We start from the raw sequence: 19,675 nt of genomic DNA on the forward strand, positions 1-19,675 counted from the left end.
AAGATAAAGACCGGCAGAGGGCTAATTTTCGCGCTGGTGGCGAATTCGATTTCTGCCTTGTCGGTCAAGTTTTGTGGAACTTGTCACAGAAATGTGAGCCAACGTCTTCAACCGTCAAGACGAGTCATTTAAAAGTCAAGATTTTAAACGCTTATCTACTTTGTATCTACCGACGTCACTTCGGAATTTATTTTTGAAATGTCAGAGGAAGAAAGAAAAAACCTCTAATCGTTAAATGTTAAATGTAATTTTAAAGGTGAGGTAAAAATAGTGAAAACAGGATGTGACGTAGACAACAGTATTTACCGGAAGTGACGTAGATATGAATACTTACTTTTTCTCGCGTTTGCCTCCGCCAGTATCCCGAAATCCTTTGGCGAACGGATTGTTGTCAATCTTCAGCTGTGTGATCTGGAAAAACATTTGTGTGAACGTTATAAACCAGTGTTTCTTCCAGACTTTTTTCTCTGGGGGGGGGGGGGGGCACTTGAGATTTTCGGTGGGGGGGTAAATTTTCTTCGGGGGGGGGGCGGACACTGTTAAAAGTATATCTTTTCTATATAAATTTTATAAATTTCATTTCGTTCGGAGGGTGTGGGGGGGGGGGGGGGCGGTAACAAATTTTCGGTGGGGGGGGGGGGGGGGTGCTCATGTGAATTTATCACCAACGTGTGCTTACCTTCCCACTGACAGAATAGATTTACCTTTTTAGTGGCAATAGTGAGTTTTCATTGTCAGAAAGGAGTTTCCTCAATGCCAATACGAAGGTGACATATCTTTGACAACAACATGCATTTTATCATCTCATTGGCATAATGATATTGCCTAGTTTGTGACAGCGTAGACTGACTATAAGTGTTTCTTTCAGACTTTTTTCTCCAGGATGGGCACTTGAAATTTTCGGAAAGGTGGGGGGGGGGGGGGGTTAAAAGTACGACTTTAGATACATTCCTTTCATTCTGGGGGTGGAGTAGGGGTCAGTAGGCGTGTTTCGGGGGAAGGGGGGTGAGGCAATATCCCCCTCCCCCCTCTCCTGAAAAGATGCATGAAAGAAACACTGCTCACCCTCTACATGACAAGACTCACCTTCTCGTTCTGATACGCCGTGACTGCGATGAAGACCGTCTCCTCAAACGTGATGGTCTTCCAGGCGGAGAAGGGAAGGGACAGGAAGTCCCCCGCCCTGACGATGTGGAGGCGGGGCTGGTACTTGTGCATGGAGTTTAGAATCGTCTGGAAACAAAATGGCGGCCGTTACGTGTTGCCTGGGTGTTGTTTGGATTAGGTTTTTGTTACGTAACACAATTGAACCAACTACTGTTGTTAATTAGTTTTCTTTGTGTATTTCAATCAAACAAATATATCAAAAAAGGTTAAAACAATCACCAATATAACGTGTTTGTTTAGTGCTTTCTGTTTCATAATGACCACTAGAAATTTAGTTTGAAGTAGCCGAGTCTTTGTTTAGCCACGGCAAAGTTCGTTGTTGTTTTAGACACGGCTGAATTTAACAACGGATAAGCCTTGACCAATATTCTAAAGAGGAGGGGGTAGAGGGTAATACCAAATAAAATAAAGGTCAATTGCCAATTTTAACAAAGTTTTGTTTTAATCAGTCAAATACTGCTGTAAATAGTTTATATTTTATGTTCGTTATGGACATTTTATTTGATATGATAGTGTCACTACTACAAGATGTACTGCCCTATACCTCATTGATAGGTTTACTAAGCCATGAACTTCTTTAAATCATGTATAAGGAGGGCTCGGTTTTATGCCCGCGTTTTAAATCGGTGATAATTTGTGTTAATTATTGAGTGCAACGATGTTAGTTCAGTTTAATAATCGTTCTGGGTGTTGCGTTGTTAAAGATATATTTTACCTCAAAATGTAGATTTATGCTACATTTGTGTGGACATCTCTACCATTTATATTTTAACAATACTTAGAGATAAGAATATAATTAAGAAAACTAAACGTTGCAATTAATAGTGAATACACATCACAGTAGAAATGAAATTAAGAGAACGGTATTGACTTAAAGCTAAACGGCCTGTAAAGTTGATGCGTACTGAAACTTACAGTCACTCTTGAAGAATAGAATAAAAATCTACTTGACACTGAAGTCGGCAAGTCTAGCTGGTAAACTGGCAAGTCTAGATGGTAAACTGGCAAGTCTAGATGGTAAACTAACAAGTTTGACAAGAAACAGATCTCTGGGTCTTCAGTCCATCCACACCCCCGCGCCCCTCTCACCCCCACCCCCAAGCTTTGAACTCCCCGAGCAGAGAGTCCCGTTCTCACAACAAGGCGGTGTTGCTCTTTGCGCAGTCTCTGTCGACTGTATATACCTGTTGTTTTATCGCGAGTCTTAGTTTATGCTACACCGCCTCGTTTAGTCTACGACGCTGTTGGTCGCGACGCCTATGTGGTGGTGGGTGGAAGGGGTGGGGGGAGGGGGTGGATGAGGAAAGACAATTGAAAAGATATAAAGGAGCCGTGTGGACTGGGGGGTAAGTGGGTGAGGTACGGGTCTACTTTTATATCGTTAGTTAATGGGTGATGGTGTGGGTGTTGCCGGAAGTAGTTTTTAGTTAGAGGTTAGCCTGTCACCTCAATATAAGACAGCTTTACAGTCTATCGCAAACCATCCCGCAAAGCCTTTAACGGGATGGTTTGTGTAAACTTTTAGCGGGTTAGCGGGAAGGTTTGTGGTAAACTTTTTAGCGGGTTAGCGGGATGGTTTGTGTAAACTTTTAGCAGGTTAGCGAGGTGTTTTGTAATAGACTTTTATCCGGTTAGCGAGATGGTTTGTGATAGACTAGATCTATATGTTTCGTGTTTTTATTGACACTGTATAAACTGTGTGACGAAGTTTCTCAAATTATATACCTTAAGCCAAGCCTTACACTGTCTTGATGCTTATCTTAAATTCCTTATTTTGGGTATCTACTTTCCTGAATTAAATGACAAAGAGAGAAAAAAAAAAAAAAAACTGAAACGTATCGTAACGAACTAATCACAGGAAATCATGTATATGAATCCAAGACTTTAAATATAATGGAGTTAGCAAACTATTATAAGGTGAGACAAAACTGTACCCCACACTGATATAGAGCAGACGTTTTTCCGAGGGGAGGGGGGTTTGTCGGAGGCACTTGTGGACTTCTTTGAAGGCAGTTGAAACTTCGTGGAGGGGGGGGGGGGGGGGCAGTGGCTAAACTTATATTATTTTCTATTAAAACTATATATATATATATATATATATATATATATATATATTTCGTCCGGAGAAGGGCGGTCAATTTGTTCCTAGCAGTGCACCCTAGCCTCCCTTCCCACTCCAACCCCCCCCCCCCCCCCCCCCCCCACACACACACACACGGAGAGATGTCCATAAAAATTGACCATTATTGCGTTTTGTTGTAGAAATATCCTTTTAGATTAGTTTATTTTATAGCCGTGGAATTTCGCCGATTACAAACACATGTCACCTGTTGTTCACATTTGAAATGTCTCCAACACAGCAACGTGTCTGACAGATACAAGATTAGCTCCAGCTACTAATTACACGGTTATGATCCAAACTCCGGCCTAATTATCTTTCATCCAGATATAATGTTGACATTCTGTTAACATTTGCCTGGTAGCCGCTTGCAGTGATTAAAACATTAACTGAGTTCTAACCTCCCTTTGTTTCGGTTAGTTCCCCTTAATTGCCAGAATCTAACGCCGGCTCGTGTGATGTTTGTCGCACGCTCAATTAGGTGAAGGTCGAGTGGTGTCGTAGGTCATTAGAGGAGAGGGGTGTTGGTTGGGGTGTCGTGGGGGGGGGGGGCGCTGGGAGGCTAGGGTGTTGTTGGGGAGGCTGAAGTGTTGTATGTTAGGCTGGGGTGTTGAGATGTGCAGGCAAAGAGTGGAGACTGTCGTATTGATAGAGTTAGCTACAGATGCATCGACTTGGCTGACCGTTTCCGTGTCTACATTTTCGCAATGAACTGTCATTTTTCCCACGTTACGAAATCACGAAATGTTGATGCTGAATTTATGTTTGAGCAGAGTAAATATGTTCACTAGATAAAATAAATAAATTACTCTGAAATTGCGCCATCCAGTCCCCCCCCCCTCACCCCCTACCTCGCCATTAATATTTACTATGCACAATGTTAACAATTATGAGGTCGCGCGACAGATCTGATGAATACATCACGACAGTCCAGGGTTCAAAACCTAGTGGTGTCAGTTACCTATAGCCTGACAGCACTTCTTCCCTCACTAAACCAAGGTAACCAAGGTAACCAAGGTGAGTAGGTAAGTGGCTTGTGTGCAAGCACGTGCATCTAAATCACATCTTTCTCTCTATATAAATCACACTTTTCCAGCTTATGTGTTTGCATGGTTTAGATTTATTTGTTAATTTTCTTAATTAAAAAACGAAAATTGATATTTAAAACCCGCTTTAGTTATGGCGTATGACGTGATGACAAATCTCTACAACACATTTAAAAAACAATTCACGATAGCTTTGGTCTGGTTTCGATTTAACAAGCAAGACTTTTAGGGCAAATAAGTCAAAGTTATGGTCCGGATGTAAGCTTAAGCAGAGTGGTTGGAGGAAGGCAATCGCCCTCGGAAGCGTGTATTCGAAAGGTCTCGTCAAACGGTTCTTCTATAGAACTGCTTTGTTAATCAAAACCTAACACCAAAAAATAAAAGAAGAAAATGTATGATAACCAAAAACATATAGCTGCTATTGTAACAAACAGGCCTCCAGTGCAATGGCAAAGCGGAGATAATTCTTATCAACTAGCAAGTTTTGCTGTAAATAAATGGGTTTTAGAACTTCTAATCTGATCGGTGGCCGCCATTACTCACTTCCGGTTCCAGAGTTACGTCGATTACTAGACGGTTGACCTATTTGCCTGGTGCCAGGAGAGTTAAACAAGCGCCGAGGCAGTTGTGAGTTGTAACGAAACATCCGATCGAGCGATAGGACCCCTCCGACGCCTGATCCCGCTGGGGGGCGCAATGTCTTCCCCCGACAAAAAGTCTTGTTTAGAAATAAACGATAACGGGGGATTTCAATTTTTTAAATAATTTGATCCTATTTTAAACTTTCTGTCGAGAGAATCAAACAGCGTCACGATCGCGCGTCTGATGACGTCACTTCCTCTTTTGTTTGTTGCGCGCGCGATCAAGATGGCGGGCGGTTGTCGATCCGGGAATGAAGTTTACAGTAAGCTAGACCAGCGGCGACATGGATTCGTCCCTGCGACCTGATACCATCACCCTTGTCGCGCAGGCTCGGCGCAGATCAAGGGACGGGTCAGGGGTGAAGGTCAGGGTCACACAGGCTCCGCGGTAGATTGGCGTCATGCAATGCATTGTGGGTGAGGTGACACCAGCTGGGTGTCAGTAATTAACGAGTGAGTAAGAGGTAATGACTGGCCTAATTTGCGCGAGACATAGCGAGGGAAAGTGAGCACCAGGAATGCATGTCTGCAGTAGTATCGCACTTTAGTGCAGCATTTGTTCATGATTACAGAAAAAAACAACTAAATCTAATCTTGATGGTATTAAGTTTTTGGCTGAATAACAGTAGAACAAGTCAAAAAACAACCCATTCTAATCTACGTAGTTTTGGATACGTTGTTGGGTATCGCCATAAATTATTGTACTAATAATTTAAACATTACGTGTTTGTTGTAAACAACTCCATATTAGGTATATATTGTGGTGTATATTATAGTACTTTAAAAATATTGTCTTAATTCTTTGACAGTTTTCTATTCTGCGTGTACTCGCTTTAAAGTAATCAACACGTAATCTTTTCCTTCTCTCCCCGCTATGAGAACCCAAGCCCCATAGATCTAGTTTCTTGTGGTAAATTTTGGGGCGCGTGGTAGTTGTAAGCACGTCCTAAAGCACACACACACACACGCACACACACGCTCACACACACATACACTCACTTTTGGTCAATAAAACGAATGTTGTATGAGATTTATAATACACAAAAAGGTACTATGGTTAAAAAGATCAGTATTATAACTCACGACTCGCGTGGTAAAAAAAATACTCTCGCCCTTACCTCAGCAGTGAAGGTTACAAATCTGCTGTAGATTTATTGTATAAAGTGTAGTATAAAGCGTTTCCATAAATACTGTAATAAATGTCAGATATGGTTGTCGTCAGTTGTTTTTTTTTTTCAGGTTTTTGGTGATGTTTATTTACGAACAGCAACCCTCGTGGAAATGTGTTACAGTCATAATGTGACGGTAGGCTTTGGTTTATGCCGTGTCTTGAGCATGGTGTAGTTTTTTACCATTAGGGGCGGGGGTGGGGGTGCAGCGCCTTGATAATTACGTTGTCGGTCAGGGACATAACCGTGGGTGACAGAACACAACCTCCCAGCATCCTCCCCGAGCCAGACCCACCGTCTCGGCCCCGCAGATTGGCAACAAAGATACCCTGGGAGGCGGGGGAGGGAGGGGGGAGGGAGGCTCGTACGGCGCCTGGCATGCCCGCGTTAATTTCAACGAGGTAAATAAACTCACCGTGGGGCAAATGAGCCCGCAATTAGGGAGCCGGGGTGGATACATGTGGATTAGCTGAGAAGGGGATCACCCCCCCCCCGCTCCTCTGTGAAACAGACTCAAGACGCGCCAAGATGCTTGCTCCCACTCGGGGTGTTGTCTGCCCTCAGTGCCGGTGTCATCCTTCATCTTGTCGTTGTCATGGAGACGGTATTTATTGGTTGCCCCTAGCAACAGGGGTTCTCGTGGTATGTGTGACCGGCACATATGCTACGAATGGAAGAATTATACCAACACTTGGCACATATGATTCGGGTTGTAGAACTATACTAACGCTTGTGGGAATATGCTTCGCGTTATAGAACTATACCAACACTTTTAGGAATATGCCTAGCGGTGTATATTTACAAAGGTGAAGCAAACATATATAACAATAGTGGACTAATATAGTAAAGTGAAGGGGGAAGTGTGAGATCGTGTGGAGGTGTGTGGATATGTGTGGGGGTTTATAGACAGTGGGGGAAAAGACATCTGTCAGCGTATCTCTTTCCAGTAGTCCAGGGGTCTCCAAACTTTTCAGTCCGAGGGCCGCATTACCTATCGAATTTCAGATCGGGGGCCAGTTTCTTCCAGTCATGTCTGATTTTTCTGGGCAAAGTTCCTCAGCCATCATCAACAAAAAAGCTCCACGGGCCGGATGAGAGGACCTCGCGGGCCGCATCCGGCCCGCGGGCCGTAGTTTGGAGACCCCTGCAGTAGTCCAACTTCAATATTTGTCAAAGAACTCACTACCCGCATCGGTCTCTCTGGTAACCGAACCCACACTGGCAAAAAAACAATCAAACCACCGCGGCATTTAAGACTAAGTCCACCCTTATTGACCCAAACTCCACTCAAATTATTTGACAACTAAATGTAAATTAATCATCAATTAAATGTTAATTAATTAATTAATTAAATATATTGTAAATCTTTTTCTTTTATGTGTAGTTAAGGACGTGTAAAATTAAACTTTAGTCATTAATAGAATTAATGAAATTGTTTTTAAAATGTATTTTAGAACCGATCGTGGAAATTTTTTTTGGTTTTAATTTTTTCTTTGTAAGGCTAAATGAATGATAGAAAATGTTTTATCAGTTCAATTATCGATGATATATTTCGTTGTGTTAAAGTTGTTAAAGTGACGACGACGACAAAAGCCAGAGAAACGGTGCCCATAGACGAGCTGACGGCTGGGAACATCACGAGTGGCTAGTCTGGCACCGAGGTGACTGAGAGGGCTGGAATTCCGCTAGACACAGGGGTCTGTGTTTGTTAAGTGTCGAGGATTGGTGCCGGTGCAGGTAATTGCTGGGATAAAGCGAGGGGTTGGGGGGGGGGGTCGTGTTACAGAGCTGTTGCTACGTGTAGGGGAGGTGGGGTGGTTTGTGGTCGTACGTGCAGAGGGCGTGTGTGGGTGAAGTAGTGGGGCGGCCGGTGTGATGGGCGATATAGATGAGTTGATGGCAACTAAATGAAATTATAAATCTATCCTAATTATATCCTAAATTATCCTAAATCTATCATTTTATGAGAAATCGTAGGTTCTAATCGATAAAAATGCACATAAAAAACCAAACTTATGTATAGTAAGTTGAAAATTAATTTTCGGCTTAGGCTTAAGAAAGGGGCCATAGTTAGGGAAAAGGCGTTTAGTTTTGGGTAGAGATTTTGTTATGGGTGATAATCGTTATCAGGATATATGGGTATGACAGCAAGTCTGTTCAATCAAAGAGTGATAATTATAAATATTAATTAGAGGTAGAGATGTATACAGTAACACAACATCACCTACTGTAACACAACATCACGATATATACAGTAACAAAATATCACAATGTATACAGTAACACACCATCACATACTGTAACACAACATCACGATGTATACATTATCACAAAATCACAATGTATACAGTAACACAACATCACACTGTATACAGTAACACAACATCACAATGTATACAGTAACACAACATCACAATGTATACAGTAACACAACATCACAATGTATACAGTAACACAACATCAATATATATATACAGTAACACAACATTACAATGTTTACAGTAACACAACATCACAATGTATACAGTAACACATCACAATGTATACAGTAACACAACATCACGATATTTACAGTAACACAAGATGCTGGACTACCTATTTCTAAGGCCGACTACTCAGTCCAAGGGCGACAACACACCCGACTAAATGCGTTAATACCTCTTTAATTCCACCTACTGACATGCCATGTTGGCCCTTACACGAACAGATCAGGTTATAATTTACCCGGCCAATGTTTTCCATTAGAAGTGGATTGAGGTGTAAACATTAATCCCAGTGGATGTTGCCGCCATTCCTTGGCACCGTCTGGGTGGGGGGCGTCGACGGTGGCATCCTAAGGGTCGGGGATGGGGGTCGCTAGCCATAGGGGACGGGTAGAGGGGGGGGGGGGCGCTCGCCACTGGCACCAGACTAGTTGCTGCGACGCGGGTGGCACACTTAAACAAAGGATTAGTACCCGATAGGGGGAGATAAGATACGGAGGGGCAGATAAGCGGGGTAATGTGTCACGGGGCCTGGTCTATTAGCAGGGGGAGGGGGGGGGGGCTTTTATCCCGGGGTTGGGGTGCCTGCAGGTCCTGTCAGGAGTGTGACAGGTAGACAGGTCCTGTCAGGAGTGTGACAGGTAGACAGGTCCTGTCAGGGGTGTGACAGGTAGACAGGTTCTGTCAGGGGTGTGACAGGTAGTCAGGTATTCTCTACATACTACTATTGCCTGCATTGCTGTGTAGTTCACTAGATTGTAGCTATGTGACGCGCTCTTATTTTTTTCTAACTTTTAACAAGATGTGTAACTGTAACATTTTGTGAAACTGTAACATTTTGTGAAATTGACTCATTGTGTGAATTTTATCTTTTAAAAATAAATTGTGCGAAGCACTAACATTTTCTTTTGACTATTAAATTATTTGTGAAAACTAAATTTTTTTTGGGAAAATGATACGTTATGTGTGAGAATATGTTTCTTTTTTTTTTGGTGAAAATTATAATTTAAAAAAAAAATAATATAAATAGTTTTTTTGAAAATTATATATTTTTTTGTGAAAATTATTCTTTTTTTTTTTTAAATTATAAATCTTGTATCAAACCTCAAAAAACAATTACATTATCTTATTATTTTTTGTGTGAATAGTAGCCCGAAAACAAAATAAAGTAATGAAGACTACAAGAAACTTCATTTATTGGTGGATTAAGACGCTTGATTCATGATGAGATAATCTCCAAGCTAGGACAATCAAAGCTAGAGGTAAATGACCTTTAAGACGATTGTTACGGTCATTTTAATTAGAGAGTAATTGGCGTTGATCATGTCCTGTAATTTATAAACATTTACATGTCCGAAATTTGGTTCAAGTTCTAGACAAGGTTTTTAATGCCTTTTGAAAATTTGCATAATTGTGCGTGCATTTTTAATACATATATAACAGAAATTGTACTGAACTAACTGTGTACCTACTAACATTAATCTTCTCACGATAACTAAAGGTAATTGATTACACTTCGTAACGCATTGATGAAAACATCGATATCAAATCATACTATTTGTTTCTGGTTTTATAGAATAAACTACTATGGACGAAGAATTAATTTTTTTGTATTTGAAGTAAATGTGGGAAATACTGCTGTCTAAATAATTAATTGAGTTTTTATTTGTTTCTTGAAAGGCATCATCAAACTATTATTGTGGTAGAATTAATAATTTTTATTTGATGTAATTAGGGGAATATTGCTGGTTGAATAATTAATTAGTCTGAGGTTGCGTGAATTGAGAAATGTACCGGATGACCTTCCGCGATAAGTCGCAGGCCCAGTCACGTGACTCTAGCGGACCAATCAGCGTGGAGATCTTCACGACTGAGCCTCATGTTGTGTATCAGCAGCAGACATACTGGCAACTCCGCGCCGTAGTGGACACGACTCGACTAGCCCCTGGCCAGTCTTTACCTACCAACGCCATCGTGGCGACAACAGCATCAACATGCCGGGACGGACACCATCAGCGCCACCTCCCCCCACCCCCCCCCTCGCTTATCTGACCCTCTTTTTTCCCCCCACCACGAAATTCCTTTCGACCGATGAAGTTTAAAATGGATTATTTAGGTCAAAGGTAATTAGGTACAAATGACTGGAGGCTGTTCTTGACTTGAACCAGTTGTGACAATTGACGGCAGACGTGGACCAAACGACAATTAGGCTCGGGCTCAAGGGCCGATAATCCAGTATACCCTGTGATTAGCAAACGACAAAAAAGCGGTGGAGCGACATTTTTGGTTCGCGACGTCCAGAACTTTCCATAAAAGATCTATGTGAGGCGACACGTGAGGGACAGGGGGGGGGGGGGAGTTTTGGTTCATCTGAGTTTTTAAGTCATCTTAGTAACCATTAAGTCATCTTAGGGATTCTAATGTCATCTTAGCAACCTTAAAGTCATCTTTGCAACCCTAAAGTCATCTTAGTAACCCTAGAGTCATCTTAGGAATCCTAAAGTCATCTTAGGAATCCTAAAGTCATCTTAGGAATCCTAAAGTCATCTTAGAAACCAGTGTTTCTTCCAGAATTTTTTCTCCGGGAAGGTGAGCGGACAACATTTTCCGGGGGGGAGGGGAGGGGAGGACACTGGTAAAAGTATAGGTTTTCTATATAAATCCCATTTCGATCGGGGGGGGGGGGGTAGAGAGATGCCTGGAAGAAACTGTTAGAAACCATAAAGTCATTCAGGAAAACCTAAAATCATCTAAGAAATGTTAAAGTCATCGTAGAAACGTTAAAGTCAAATAACAACCCTTTTTCTTTCATATTTGATGCTGATCAAAATAATTTGAAAATTCAATTGTAAAAAGATGTAGTAGTGGTGGGTTTAATTAAATGCTTGTATTTATAAACATCATTACAAAATATATCTCAATTGTTGCTGGGTACTACGAAGGTGCTGAGTACCACGGTGTAAGACTCAGCGAGCTACCCAGTGCACGATCCGGGCCATCAAAGAGCCACAACTACTCACCAGCAACGGTGTGGTACATCTCAGCCCACGAGGGTCGAGCACTTGGGCTGCCGCCTCCGTCTTTACACGGCTCGTTATTTAGTCGTTACCCGCGGTCCTTCTAAGTACCGTCCGTCAGCGCTCTGACAGGGCAGGGGTTCTCAAATTGTTGGCATCCAGCTCCCAGGCTAATTCCCCCCACCCCCCACCCATCCCTGTATGATATCATGGGGAATTATCAGATGTAGTTAAAAGCAGGTCTACTGCATAGCGCTTGACCAATTAATTAAGATCTTTTTTAACCGTTTAAAATGTATTTGTAACTGTTTTAACTGAATTTTTTAAACTGTTAGTCAAGTATTTGTAACCTTTTTTCACTGAATTTTTCAATAGTTTGTAGTGTATTTTTAAAACGTTTTTAATTAAATTTGTAAACAGTTCGTAATGTATTTTTTTATGAGTGCAGTGGAGGCATGGTCTTCTTTTGACTAAAACCAAAATATTAAATGCCAACTATACTTATAGAATAGTGTAGTTTCCGAAATGTTGTAGCAAGATCTATGATGGCTTATGTGGCTTGGGTTGGGGGAGGGGGGAAGGCGGAGCGGCTAGTTACTTTTAGATTCGCTAATGAATAAGGGGGGGGGGAGGGATTAAATAGTCTTAGGGGAGGTACGAGATAGTGGTAGTGGGGTGGTGGGAGGTGGTAAAATGTTGACAGATATGTGCAATCTACATTTTAAAATATACATCAATAAATAAATTAGAAAATATTTCAATAATGAAAATGACGTTTTATCGTGAGTTTCAAACGTGATTACAATTTTCGTTATGATACTGAAGTTATGTTCTATCAAATTGTTCGACCATAGACGGCTTGCGTCTTCGTTCTTTAAATCAGCAATAATCTCTTTGGTAAAACTAGATAAGTGATGGATGAGAGGGGTGGGCAGGCGATAAAAGATTTTTTACGATGCTTAATGACAAATAATTAGGACAACGCTAACATTACAATTAATATAGAAGATGTAGAATATTCTAGATGTATGTATAGCTTTTTTTGTTTCCCTATATATTTTATAGAGCCTATATAAGAAAGTTTAAAAATTTAACTCATACTGTTATAAAATATTTTTTTAATCGTCATGTATTATGATAATTAACCATTTTAACTGAAGGTGCCACCTACGTAAGGACAGGTAACTCCGTCGTTAAAAACGCACTGGATTAAACTGTTTTAACGTCTATTGCTACACAAATAGTTCCCTATCCCATACACATAAAACATATTTCATAAAAAATTTATCCTACGCCGATTCTGCTCGGATCAGAGGGATAAAAAATTTATATCTTTTTTCACACGAAGACTTGAACGGAACCACTCGGGGGGAAAAGAAAAATAAAAACCTAAAAAAGGAAACGGAATAAAAGTTAAATGTTTTTAAATCCCCCCGAATAAAAACATGACTTAATGTTTGTCTAGGTTAGTTTCATTCCGACAATTGGCGCCATTTCGTAAATCTCGCCGCAGAAAGCGGAATTTAATAACACTAATCTTTTTTGTCTTGTTTTGTTTGAAGTCCCAGTTTCAAAGGGATGCGCATTTTTCTGCTGTGAATAGAAAATTGTTGGTGCGTACCGGTCTATTGAGTGTGTTTCGTGTCGAACTTATTTCTAGAACAGTCGTGACCACAGACTTTTTTTTAGACACATGGAGCGTCAGTGGGAAACAGCAAGGGTTTTACAGTACAGGAGGAGACGTTCTAAAACAATTTAAAATCACGTGGGATAAAACAAGGTCATGGCCAGAACCGGAAGTAGTTGGTCAGTGTGTGGGGACAGGTGGGTGAGCTAGCCTAATCCAAGATGTCTGTGGACAGTTAGTGAAACTAGACTAGACCGTATTGCCTGGGGACAGATAGAGAAACTAGACTAGACTGTATTGTGTGGGGACCGTTGGAGAAACTAGACTAGACTGTATTGCCTATATTGGAAGGATTTCTTAGTATGAAGACACGACTTTTTCAAGTGTTACGACAGGCCTAATTCATAGTACAACTTCAGGCTGATCTCTAAATGGGAAGAAATACTTAATGACCCTGATTAGACAATATAATTCTCTATTTGGTACATTTAAGAAACTATATATATATATATATATATATATATATATATATATATATATATATATAACGAACAACAATGTGGTATGTATAAAAACATGTAATAACTGTGTTGAAGATAGGTGTGCGAATTGATGAACCAATCGATCTCTAGTTGGTAAAAAAACCCTCACCAACTTCCTCCACCATATGCAAATCCCCCACCAACACCATGCACCATATGCACTGCAACTGTTTTCCACCCTGATTCTCAGCCCGAGTCGCTGCAACATCTGCACACTGAAGGTGGGATGTGGCAGCGTTTACCACCTTTCCAGCTTTTAGACAAACGGCTCGCTTTTTTCTTCTTTTACTTCATCAGTTGGGGAAAAAATAGAAAACCGGTGAATGAATGGAATCCTTTTTATGAAGTGCTAAGTTCCGATGTTATCGGTCAGTCCGTCATCTGCGCTCTGAGTCTTCATCTGAAAGCTATACACACACAATCTTACCTCCATTGAGGGGAAGCGCGCATGCGCACTAGTTATAATCCCGCACACAATTCCCGGCTTAACGCGACTCTTGTGGCATACAGGCTGCCTGATTGATACCTGGCTCTCCGGCTCATGGAGCCGGGAGTAGAAAGAGCCAGGTTTAGATGCTGTGGGATCCATGGGCTTAGCCTTCACAGCTTCGGGAAGCTTTAATGTGAGGAAACTGGATTAGCTGATAAAAGCTGGCGATGTTAACAGAGGGTGCCACTACTTAAATATGGCCCTAACGATGTCTGGTGTAAATATGCTACACTTGTATCGGCGCTTTTGATCATTACAAAATCGCACATCATTGGATTTATACGTATGTAGATGATATAAATGAAGGCTATATATATATATATATATATATATATATATATATATATATATATATATATATATATATATATATATATGACTATTTTAGTAGTTGAACTATATCCATATGTTCTTTTTAGTTAAAGAACATGTGAAGTGATGTAGTGAGTTAACTCTGTGTTTTGAACTATATATATATATATATATATATATATATATATATATATATATATATATATATATATATATATATATATATATATATATATATATATATATATATATATGCATGTCTATATATTATCTGAATAGTACGGCTTATGGTGCCGTTGTGGGACCAGTACCTTACAATGACTACTGTCTGCAGAATACATCTATCAGACGGCAACACTAGACTTGCGAATTGAAATCGCCCCTCACATTGAATTGAGCTAGATCAGATTTCTAGCCCGACCCTCAGATCACTCAAGCGCTGTGAGGAAGGTGTTAACTCTATAATTAGGTCCCGTCGACGGGAACGGCCTCCCCTCGGTTGATTAGAAGCAGGGCCGGGCGGATTGAGCGCGATCTGCCTTGAAATCCCGTGGATTAACGGTCGGCCCGCCGAGAGGAACGGCCCGCGATGTTGAACGTGTTGGAGCCACCCATCCATAGCGACAGGCGCAACAGGTAAGGTTTCCCCTCCCTGGGGGGTCCGTGTTGCCTATTGACCCCCGTCACGACTCGGTGATGTAAGGGCGCTATCTCTGGGCAAATCTCGCCCCCAAAATGGAAGTGTGGTCTGTATGTTAAATTCTATTCAACACGCCGACTTCGATTCAGCACATTGTGAAAAGCACGTATGTACAAAACACACAAACACACGTCGGCATATCAGTCGAGTTTAACATATGGCTGTGGTTCGGTCGACGGCCATCGCAGCACAAACACATTGCAGGTGTTTCGCTGATCACCTCTCACATGGTATGTGACCTTACAGCAATGATGTTAGGGGACATTTTGTCCCGTTCCGTTGATTGTCTATAGCTTTATTTTATTTCACTACTGCTGAGAATGTGTGCGTAATATTTAATTGCTACGTGGTACTGATGTGTAATATATGTTAATGATTCATTTCCATCTATATGTTATAATTGTTGATCTATTTCTACCGATGTCATATTGTATGTTAAATGTTTTGATCTACAACTGGACTACTTGAATTGTGCAGTAATTCTACCAATGAACTACTTGATTTATGCAGTCTCGAATCCACAGTGTAAATGCCGAACGTCTATCTAAACGGGCCGACGGATGATATTTTGGCATCTCAAGAAAATATTTTGCGAAACATACGTACCGTAAAATATTCTTTTTAATCTTTAATTTGAAATTCGGTAAATTATAATGTATTCAGACTGGTTTGAAATTTATTAAGTAAATTATTTTTGTAATTTATTTTATTAATTTCAATTGACACAAATTCTAATGGTAACTTGATTGTTTAAAGTAATTGGAAAAAATAATTTAATAATTTGGTAAAATAGTTTCGAGTGCGAAAGTCAACCTTTATTCCAGAATCCTCCACCATATTCTCAATTAAGAACGAAGAAGAAGAATTCCAGTTTCTGTACACAAGAAAAATAAAACAACAAAAATAATCCTACACAGCTTCAATAGTGTTTTTTTACCCCTCGAAAAGTGTACCTGTTTACTTCTTCACTGACTAGTTACATTGTGAATTGTGTCTCTCTTCTCTATGGGAGTACCCAGACACCTTGAGTTCAGGATCGTCGAATTCTGGCTGGTAACGAACTTTGACCTCGCCCAACACAGATTTTGAGAACTTCTGATTCGAAAGATCTCCAACATAAACTAATTACAAGGAAATGTTTCTTGCATGGTAAAAAGACTGCTGTTGTATTATCTAGAAGTGCTATACGGTTTTAAGTATTCAAACTTTGTTGTAGGGACAAATGATCAATCGAGTATCACAGTGGTGCTCACACTAAGTTGTTAGGGTCACACGACTAGTACAGTCCCGTCAAGGGTCCTCACATTGGCTTAATGGGTCTTTTATTCACTTGATAGAACTATGTATTTCTGTTGCAAATGAGGCGTTTATATTTTGTGTCCAAGTTGTTTTAGTTTTGAGTGATAAAATGAAGACGTCAAGAAGTGATGACGTCATTTCTCATAATCTCCACTCTCCACAACAAGAGATTCGATTGTTCATTTTTTCTCCAGGTGTGAAAAGACAAGATAAATATTGGAAATTTGGGAAGCCAAGCGTCCATGAGCGCTTCTCTTCATCGGCGCTAAAATTAGCTGAATATAAGCATCGGTTTATCTAGCAGTCGGCGGCGCCTCTTTGGGTGGCCATTCAATACCTGTTTCCTGTCAGACTTGTCATAAACACAGGAATTAAAAAACATATTCCCACTTTTATGCAACTGCGATTTGCGAAGGAAAATAAAACCGTCTGTTTACTTCAGCAAACCCCCGTCTGTGGTGGTTATCGCGACCGGCGTCCGGGGAATAGGCGGGGTTTTGTTTCTGTGGTGTTCGTGCTATCCGGACCGGGGGCCGCGGGTAGCACCTACCTATCGCCGGGACCGGCGTGGTGGAGCGGACGTCAACGAGATATTAACACGGGCTATCATTTATACCCATCAAACAAGGTTTCATAGCGACATTTTTCTGCTGTAAACCTCTGCCCCGTCAAACTCGACGGACGCGGCTAGCCAGACGGTCGGCCCGAACGTCGGGCTGACAAGACTTTTGTGGATTCAATAATTTTTAACGGAAAATTATGGACCAACCGCCGTCGCCTGGTTGGTGATTTCTTTCTTTCCGGGCCATGTTATATGGTGCTGTAAATCTGACCGAGACAACGCATCCAATAAAATTTCTGCCCCTCTGTCGGGCGGAGAAGGAGACGCGGGCCTCGAGTATTTAAATATTTCGTGAATTGGTCGCTGAGTGCAACCTAGGGAACTATTCAGACGGAGAAGGGCCAATTTTTCGAGTTCATATAAAAGTTTAACCACAGTGATGTAGTTAAAAAGCAAGAAAACGCTGCAGAATAAACGTTATACAAACGGACGACAGCACAAGGAATGTAATTTTGGGAGAGATTTTAAATAGTTTTTCAATAAAATGACAACTTTTTTCATATAAACTTTAAGACTATTACAAAGGCGATACAAAATAAAGTAGTAGAAGGTCTTTGTAATGGAGACAATAAAACAACATAGGCGCGATCTACTTGAATCACATGAACGCTTTTTCAAGACGGATTCTACTCAATCGTCTCGGCACTTCATCTTAAACTTTTTATTTTATTTACACTTACAGTCAACACTTACGGCTGTGAGTCACATCTAGAGAGAAAAGAGTAGGTCTAAAGTAGAATAGTCCTTGTTCCGGTTTATTTATCATGCTAAAGTTATATACATACACACACAAATATATATATATATATATATATATATATATATATATATATATATATATATATATATATATATATATATATATATATATATATATATATATATATATATATATCCGAGTGTCCTAAAAGTTACTCATCAAGTATCCAACTGACACAGCCCCCCCCCCCCCCCCATCCTCCGGACCCGAGCCGTGCATGCCGATATACTGAGTGATCAATACATTGTGTCTTCGATCTGCCCAATCCCCCGGGCCGGCCACACCTCCTGTCAGACTGGGGATGTGACAATGTCTGGGCCACCCGCGGGCCTCACCCCCAGCTCACGCAACCAATCGATAATTTCAGGAGTGATCGATCTCGTCAAATCACCGGCGGAGTGATGTGTTTGTTTTATTAGTACAGCAGAGTGTGCGTGTATTAAAACTGATGGTTTGGTCAGAAGGCAGTAGGGGTACCCCAGAGGGTGTGTATACGTCTGGACCATGGCCATTAAGTTATTATGTCCATCACACTGAGACGAGCCTATGTTTTAATATAAGATACAGTCTCAGATTCAAGACCCCCGCCTCATTACTGAACGCCTGACAGTTTGGCATTAATCACAACCCTGTTACGTCGAAAATAGTCAACGCTATATCGCCATACATCAAACATGCTATACGCTAAACATACGTCATCAATCCCACAAAACGCTTAAGCCAACTTCGCCCTTGTTCTCTTATATCTATTAACCCCCCCCCCTCACTAATCCCACCCTATACATAACTCTTTCAGAACAAGCTCAAGTCTAAGAACTCCCCCCCTCCCCCAAGAGCCGGCTCATTACCCCAGCCACTAGGAATCCTAAGCTGCCCGCTAAATACGGTCCAGATGATACATTAATGACTCCACTATGTCAGACTCTACACCGAGGGGAAGCTCTCACAAGAACCGGCGTCAGCACAGACTCCAGACTCCACAGAGTCATGAGATTTATCTGGTCGTAACACCCCCCCCCCCCCCGTCCCACTTCTGGAGTCGCCAATTCCAGACAGGCAGTAAAAGGATGATGATCAATGATTCTTCCAGTCGTCGGTGATGTCACTTCTACAGGGCTCCGGAATTTTCTCTTTTTCTTTTCACTCCCACCTCAATCTACCTCTTCACTCTCTCGGTGAGATTAAAGAGAAATAACTCGATTGTTAATTATGCTGGCACTTATCTCCCTTGCCCTTACCTTCTCAGTAATCAGGGGTTATCAAAATATGAACCCAACCCCTCAACTTATCAAGGCCCTAAACCACACGCGCATCTGAAATCAAACTCACGATGTCTCCATTAAACTTGTTTCACCATACAAATCGTTTAGCCGTACCCACATATGCTAATGTAGAAAATAGTTGGTAAAGCCATTCTTGTACTATGGGTTTGGGTATGGCTTAAGTTTATTGGTATAAAGAGAAAGGATTAAGCTTAAGGTTTGGAACTGTCAAGGTGTGACAGTTATGGGGTTAAGATTAAGGTTTGGAATTATCAAGGTATGAGAGTTATGGGGTTAAGATATCGCAGCTCTGGTTAAAATAAACAGAGCAAACATTGACAGCATAACTGCGTGAATTGGATTCGAACCTGGGTATGACTTAGCTCCGTGCCGTTCAGCAATTTTGTTATACAATACAG

General features: G+C 41.0%; 1 protein-coding gene across 1 annotated transcript in view; it reads right to left on the reverse strand.

The window, feature by feature from the left end:
- Nucleotides 1–330: 330 nt before the first annotated feature.
- LOC131936158 (T-box transcription factor TBX3-like) overlaps nt 331–19,675 on the reverse strand; it is a 28,401-nt gene continuing 9,056 nt past the window's right edge. Inside the window, exons 4-5 of the mRNA XM_059293068.1 lie at nt 1,087–1,233; nt 331–411 (exon numbers count right to left, since the gene is read on the reverse strand). Of these exons, the coding sequence (XP_059149051.1) occupies nt 331–411; nt 1,087–1,233 (228 nt within the window). The remainder of the gene's footprint in view (nt 412–1,086; nt 1,234–19,675) is intronic.

The sequence above is a fragment of the Physella acuta genome, unplaced genomic scaffold, assembly GCF_028476545.2.
Source record: "Physella acuta isolate Inbredline_101_S28 unplaced genomic scaffold, ASM2847654v3 ptg000170l, whole genome shotgun sequence".
Classification (NCBI taxonomy): domain Eukaryota; kingdom Metazoa; phylum Mollusca; class Gastropoda; family Physidae; genus Physella; species Physella acuta.